General features: G+C 40.3%; 1 protein-coding gene across 1 annotated transcript in view; it reads right to left on the reverse strand.

Annotated features, from left to right (window-relative positions):
• Window positions 1–2,947, reverse strand: part of ST13 (suppression of tumorigenicity 13 (colon carcinoma) (Hsp70 interacting protein)) — a gene marked incomplete at its 3' end in the record, with an annotated part of 11,964 nt that extends 9,017 nt beyond the window's left edge. Inside the window, exons 1-5 of the mRNA XM_009698968.1 lie at window positions 2,891–2,947; window positions 1,563–1,632; window positions 1,383–1,453; window positions 764–830; window positions 108–192 (exon numbers count right to left, since the gene is read on the reverse strand). Of these exons, the coding sequence (XP_009697270.1) occupies window positions 108–192; window positions 764–830; window positions 1,383–1,453; window positions 1,563–1,632; window positions 2,891–2,947 (350 nt within the window). The remainder of the gene's footprint in view (window positions 1–107; window positions 193–763; window positions 831–1,382; window positions 1,454–1,562; window positions 1,633–2,890) is intronic.
• Between the last annotated feature and the right edge of the window lie 5,035 nt (window positions 2,948–7,982).

Below are 7,982 nucleotides of genomic sequence, written 5' to 3' on the forward strand. Positions count from 1 at the left end.
ATGTCGTTTAAGTTTACATAGATCCTCGAGATGCCATTATATTTTGGTTCCTTAAGGAAAATAACAGAACAGGCAGAAACATAAATCACTAGTTTATAATGACTCACCTTGCCCTCTTGGCATACAAGATGGCCAAACAAGGATTCAGCTTGATAGCATCTGTGAACAAGTCGACAGCCTTCTGAAGTTCACCTAAATGTAAGTACCAGTAAAGTTTCAATGATTACGCAATGGAATTACACCCAAATTGCCAAACTTGCTTTACAGGGCGTTACGTCCCCAGGCACGTCTTAAATGGAACATTAACCACAAAGGAAAATCAGTTTCTCCCTCTCGCTATGTTACTGAAGTACAAACTCCAAAATTAATGCTGGAGGGGAAGAGAGACCTTTCCCAGTTAGATTTGTACGTTTAACATTATATGCAACCAAATAGGAAGTCACCTCTTTATTACACAGTTTTTCACTGCATTAAGACAAACCACTAGAGACACTAATCATAACACGTAGAGAAGCACTCTAACAATCAATTTGTAATTAAGATGCTGCAGTACCTCATTCCCCCACCCTGCTCAAAACTACAGCGACATTGGGAAGATAGTACTTAAAGCAGCTTTCATGTTCTATAGTTTTGGGTATCCAACAGGAAGCAGGTTTTCTCTTCTTTGAAAGCATTCAGAATGGTCCAAGATGGTTACTTCGTTTTTTTAAACAGAGAACCAAACCTCCTGTCCTTGAATATGTACTAAAAAACAATTTATCACCTTCACTTAGAGCATTTATCGCTTCAATCTTCTTCTCATTAGCTTGATCCATCATCTCTTCAGTTACCTGAGAAAATAAAGAAAATGAAACACACAAAACCCAAAAGCTGTAGAGTCCAGGCCAGAATTACCATGCTAAAACAGTGCCAAAGAAGGGAGCTCCAGGTTTCCAATTCCAGAACCTTGTTTTTAATTTGCATTGAAATCATAGTTAAACAAAAAAACACCACAAAAACAAATCAACAAACAACCCCCACACACACACCTTTGCTTTCAGCTTGGAGACATTAGCCACCATTAATTTTAGCCAGAAAAGGCTCAAAAGTTGAATAATGGCAGACTTTATATACATAGTTTTCATGGCTATTTTGACAAAATTTTTTAGTGTTTTCTGACCTGATTTTCCTCACTGAACTTTTTGATGGACTCAAACCTTGAACAAGAAAAGACTGTGGTTTTAAGCCAGTAAGTTTTACTATTTAGGAGGAGAAGAGCCAAAGCAATAGCTGGCTACCTAGCTAGTAGAGTACTCGTCCCCCCTCAGCTGCTATCCTTGATGAAACTCAAAACCTCTCCCTATCCTTCCTCCTGCCACAGACATTGGAAATACTGTGCTTACCTCCACACTTTCATCTCCCATTTCTTGAGGGTCATCATTGTCTGGTTCAATCACTCCCTCATTGTCAATTTCTGAAGGAAAAATAAAAAGCAAGGTTAAGCTCCATCTACAAACAGAGAGAGGATTTCCAGAATCATGTTCAAATTGGTGAAATGTGATAAAGTCGTCTATTTTCCACACCTAAGTCGCTCTCTTCACTTTCTGGTTCAGGTGATTTAACTGGCTCCTCTGGCTGTTCCTCTGCTTTGCCCTGAAAGAGAAATGTATTTGTAAGCATGTATTATTTCCGACTGATACTCTATTCCCACTCTAATAAATAATAACGCATCAGAAAATCCAAACTTAATCTTCAAAGCATCAGATTGCTCTATGGCTAAACTGTTTTATTTTTAAGATACATCTTAAAATCTCCTCTTTCCTCCTCTATGATTAAGTCTATTGTGCATGCAAATAATTCAGAGCCCTAATTTTGACTCATCAACTTCTATTATCGGCAAAGCCTGTCCTTCAAATTGCGTAATTCCATGATCAAAACCAGATAATACCCAATTCAGAATCAGTTTTGCAATGAATACTAACCAACCCTTCCAATCTTCCTGCCTTCCTTCACACATTCTCTGGATCAAAAATTCTCTCAATCTAATACTGTTAAGCTAAGGTCCCTTAGCAGTGAACAATAAATGGGTATTGATGATTAAAATAGTGTTTCCATTTGCCAGGGTCAGAGATCTTTGCCACTTGTACATACTTAGAATATTTTTGCAAATGTTTTCCTAGCAGCTTCTAACTACATTACTAATTTCCTCTGAATCCCGTAACTTAGCACATCGTGCTTTATCACAGACATAAGCTGTCTTCATACGCAGTGTCACAGACTACACTACCACATGCACACCATCCCTCCATACAGTTCTAACTTGTCAGTAATTCCAGCATCTACTGTCTTGTTAAATCCAAAAAGAAAGAATTCTACTTTTTCCAAAAGAATTTCAAGCTTGGGAAAATCCTGCTATAAATATGTACAAGCCAAATTTATTATCTCCCCTAAAACAAATGAACAAAAACCAACAAAAAAAACTCTCCCACAATATTGCCTTAAAAAGTTGATAGTTCAACTGTTCATGCTTGTTAATATTTCTTCTCATGCAAAGACTGTAGATTAATCCACTAATGACTACCGAAGGGGTGTACAAACAAAGAGCGAGAACATAAAAAAAAAGAAATCAAGACATTGTTTGGCATTTGCATTGCACAGAACATCAGGCATTCAGGATTAGGGAAATGGAGCATGGTAACACTTGAAATAAATTAGAAAGCCGTCTGTAACAAGTCCTCTACAACCCCCAACGGGCAGGCGGCAGCCTGAACTGTCACACTCGCTCAACCCCAGCTATTCATCCACCCTATCCGAGTGAAAATTGACAGCAATTTTTTCCCCTCTCCTCCTGCTCAGTAATTTTTGCAGAGTCCAAATGTTAGTTTTCAATGTTAAATTCTTCATATCTCACCTTACTTGTCTCCTCTGTGGAGGCATTGGCTGGAGCAGGCGGTATTGTGCCTCCCATACTTTTCAGCAAAACAGAGAAGAGAAAAAACAAAACAGTAAGATTAGCAAAATAGCCACATTTATGTTATTGATTCCAATTCTGCTGATAATCTCTGCTTTTCGTTGGGACACAGAACATGATGATCCAATTCACCGTAAAACCAGCAAATAAAAAGCACACATTCACCGTGCTTTTCTCAGCTTAACATAACGCACATTGTGTCTGTTAGCTTTTTCACCTCCAACTCCACGGTGACTTGTGCTCATGCCCGTCACACATCACCCACCCACCCTTTCTCATGCGGAAAAGCTGCCTCCTTGGCTCAAATGGATGTTCTCCTCAAAGTGTAACTTATGTTTTAAGTCAAAACTAGATATTATTATTATAGCTATTACTAAAATTGGAATTATTTTTGGATCAGGGATCAAACAAGTTAAGAGAACCGTAACGGCCTAAAATGCTTATGCAATTAAAAAATTGCTGCCTAGAAAAAAATTCCATTTCTCTTACGTATTGCAATATTCATGCCTGCCTTTAGCTACAAGTTAAGGAGCATTCCCTGTATAGACAGCATTCTTTCAATATAGAATAAACCTCTATATTGTATCGACCTTGGTGAGCAGCCAGAAATAAGCATAGGCTGAATTCTCTAGCTGTTTCATATAACATCTAATCATACCTAATGGCCAGCTGCCACAAGGACTACCAGTCCCATCCATCCTCTGCCCCACATTCTCATCTACCCATAGGTTTCAACTGCTCTGGCCATACACCCTTCAAAGAGGGGGGAAAAAACAAAACCAAAACACAAAACCCACAAGGTTTCTATCAACTCAACAGGCTCAACCAGCTCCTTGGGGCACCACACAGCTGGTTAGAGGCGATGCAGGGAGGAGGAGAAGGAAGGGGGCAAATGGGAGTGGGCAGGAGGAACGGGCAGGGTGCAGGAGACTCTGCTTTCTGAATTAGTGCAACATAAAACCATATCCTAAGGATGAGATCCTGCAGCTTCTCAAGTCAGGCTGCTGCCGTCCCGTTCTCCTCTCTTTCCTCCCTCCTGTCACCAGCACCATTTCACAGTCAGGCCCCAAATGGGCTGAAAATAAAACCTGGATGGGATGGGACAGGGATGAATTCACAGAATTGTAGAATGGTTTGGTTGGAAGGGTGAGCAGGGACACCTCCCACCAGACCAGGTTGCTCCCAGCCCAATCCAGCCTGGCCTTCAACACTTCCAGGGATGGGGCAGCCACAGCTTCTCTGGGCAACCTCTGCCACTGCCTCACCACCCTCACCGGGAAGAATTTCTTCCTAACATCTCATCTAAACCTTCCCTCTTCCAGTTTAAAGCCATTGCCCCTTGTCCTGTCACTCCACGTTGGTGGACTGGAATTGAGGGAGAGAGGGTGGAAGAGCGAAGAGGAGGTGGCAGGATTGACAGGTCCTGGCACAAGGCCCTGCAGCAAAAGGCAAGCAAACAGCACTACACTACCTCCAGTTTACAAGGATAAACTGTCAAGAAAAAAAAATACAAGTTACAAAAACCAGCATGTTCTGAAGCTATTGCAAAAATCTAGATGTGTCCCTGGAATGTTGACGTTACTTAATCTAAGTTATACTGCAGTCTGATAAATTGTTACAGAGCTACACAAAAAACACCGTACATGTAGTAACTGTTCCTCCTAAACTTTTACCCTCGTAGGCTGACAATAGGGCACATAATTCTCCATCAGTCTGTAAAAAATCAGAGTTTTCTCTAGGAGTACAGGGACTGTCTGGGGACGCCTTGGAACCTCTGTTCTCCTGCACAAAGGCAACTACAAATTCTGAAACATTTTAGACTTTCTTATAGTCAAAATCCAGGGTAACACAATGCTCACAAGTTAAGATCCATCTAAGGCTTCTTGGCAACACTTTCTTTTTTTTTTTTTTTTTGAACAGTAAGACTCTTTCAAAGTCTGGCTTAGTGCAAAAAGACCAAGAACCCTCTAACTCAAAAACGTCAGTAACGTTCCCAGCTTCCAAACATATATTTATGAATAGCTCAAGCTGAAAAAACCCACAGGAATCAAATTCTTGAGCAATTCCAAATTACTGGTCTCAAGGTTTTAAGTCTGACATCTTGAATTATCTCAAGGCTGAAACAACTTGGTCAGTCTCCTCTGCCCTCTTTACATCCCCTCAAAAACTATCCAAGCTTAGAACAGTCCGAGAGGTATGTTTAACTAATACTATATGCACATTTTATGATACGCTATTTCATGAACTGCCAAGGCTAAACAGTTTCACACCGAGTCCTTGAAAATGTTTTTACTATCCAGTTATCCTCTATTTATAAACTAAAGACACAATCCCAGAACAATTCAGAAGCAAGTTATTCTAAAATCCCCTAAATCAGTATTTGATTACAATGATTAAATGCACAGCAAGGATATATGCAAAGTTTGCAATGGATTTAACCTCAACAGTATACAGATTTATGAGACACACTTGTAGGAGAAGGCAGGTACTGAGCTGCATAAATAGCGCACATGCGCACACACACAAAAGATATTTAATTTAAAGAAAGTTGTGCAATTCCAGTAACAATTCTTGGACGCTGGTAGGACTCCATTGCAATACTGACTCCGTACTTCCACTCATCACAGTGACGAGAAGTGCTGCTTTTATGACTTGCTGGAAGAACCGCGACTTATTTCTGCATCCACTTTCATCACCGACAGCAAAATTATCTTTAGCGAGAAACTGGATTATCTTGAATTCAAAAGGGGCAACATCTATTCAAACAAAACAACAACAAAGGCAGGCAAAAAGCCCTGTTCATCAAGTACGGATTCTGTGCTTTGCTTTTAAGGATTGCTATTGTTTCTTTGCTCAATTGCAGGTTTTTGAAACATGTCCCCTTTAATGACTCATTTCATAACAATTCAAGTCAAAATATTTGTATTTTTATGCAATTATGAAAAAGCAGGCATGACTAAAAGGGATGTCAAAACACTTCCCAAACATAATCATGCACTAGTGTATGCTTTCTATACAGAGAGCATCTATACTGAAATTAAATACAACAGGAGACAGAATAAAGGTTAGAAGATAACAAGTGCATGAAAACAGATAAGACTGGATGTTTCTGATGCAATATTAACAGCTAGTCAGAAATAAAGCATCCCATTCTGGCTTTACGAGCAGTTAGCATCACTTAAGATAGAATCATTAGCTTTAAGGAAGAAAAAAAAAATTAAAAAATCAATTATCAGAATTTTAGTTGAAAAGTTTAACGATGGATTTCAGTATCACTTAGTCACTGTTCTGTAATCACTCACAACATTACCTTGCTGACTAAACCTATGTCTTTCAGATTAACACTGGCAAACCTCATAGAAATATAAGGCTCACGGAGTTTATTTCCACCTGAAGCCAGGCCATGCTAAGTTTCAAGCAGTTTCCAAAGACTGAGAAGACCCTATAAACGCACTTCATAGTCCTACTGCAAATAGCACTATCATGGTAGGGCAGAGGGGAACTCACCAGAATTCCACAGTCTGACATGAAAAGTAATTTGGCTACCACTCAAAAAATCCAAGTGTATAACTTACCCAAATATTTAGGCGAAATATCCGAAGAAAACCAGAAAACTTAAGAGAGTTATAGGAGGTTCTACCTTGAAATATTTTTTAACTTCTGAGATAAGGATATCCAGTGAAGATTTTACATGGAAAAAACATTCCACAGTTCAAAACCGAACTTCTATACTTACAATACAAGCACCCTTCTATTAACCGAATACAAACCTTAAAAATTAATCTGGAAGTTAAAAGCCCCCCCGCCCTTTAACATGGAGGAAGTGAGAAATCAGACGATCACTTTTCCATTCCCTAACGCTTTCCTTGGCCAAAAGAAGTCAGTGTTCTTCCTCCCAAAACACCTTCAGAATTACGCAACAGAAGAATGGAAGTAAGGCAGGGTGAGACCCTGAAGCCTTTGACACAATAGCAAAAGGAACTAAAGACCTGCAGTAGGGTAAAAGAGACACCCGTCTCCTTCGTGCAACTGCTAGCAGTCCTGCAAAACCAAGTGAAGTTAAATAGAAGTGGTTTTACAACCACGCTGATATTTAGATGCATTAAAAAAGTTTAAACTTCACTGTAAAAAAAAAATTGAAGCAAATAGTTCATTGTAGCCATTTTCATTATATGACATATTGTGACATGGCAGTATTTACTTTTATATATACACATATGTACACAAAGCCCCACTGGTTTTTCAACTAATTGCAAGTACTATACCGCAGCAAATACAGTTAAAATACTTTCAGATTAAAATTTAAAGCAAATTTTCTAAAGCAAATCCCAGCTTCTCACTAGATAAAAATATTTTAACTTCTGCTTTCATAAGACGCGTATCCACAAGGACTTTCCTCACTTCTCAGAGTTCTTGAGAGTAGCGAAGGTGTAGCTACACAAGCCAAGCAGAGGTACTCTAGCTGAATACAAAGGGTTCTGTGGGTTCTCTCCTCAACCCTTCCAACCTGGTGTTTCGGGGCGCTCAGGGTGGAACCCAAGGATGTTTTTATATTGAGAAGCACCTGCTATGACAGACCACACACGCACAGAAAAGACTACGTGCAGCGTAAGAAATGCCTCACAGGGGAGCAAGATTTCAGCTACCTGATACATGAAACTTCAAGGGGCAAAACACATCTTGGCCAGGAACCGTTCTGCGGTGTTCAACTGTCGGGTGTTTTATACTTTGGGTACCAGGATGTCACTCAACGCCACTCACCTCCCTACAAGCTCGGCTTCTTTTACGACAGGCTAGCCAACTCCGCCGCGTAACGCCAGAGTTAGCCCGGGAGGTGTTACTCGGGGGCTTCCCAAGCCGGGAAAGCGGAGCCACCGAGATGGCCGGCGGGCAGGCTTTTGCAACGGGAATAGCCAGAGACTTTTGGAAAAGAAACTGAACAACAACAACAAAAAAATAACAACTCTTTTTAACGCTCCAGTTGTAACCCCGGAGCGCCCTGCGGCGGGGAGGGAAGGGGGCAGAGCACCGG

This window comes from Cariama cristata, unplaced genomic scaffold, assembly GCF_000690535.1.
Source record: "Cariama cristata isolate BGI_N322 unplaced genomic scaffold, ASM69053v1 scaffold5644, whole genome shotgun sequence".
Taxonomy (NCBI): Eukaryota; Metazoa; Chordata; class Aves; order Cariamiformes; family Cariamidae; genus Cariama; species Cariama cristata.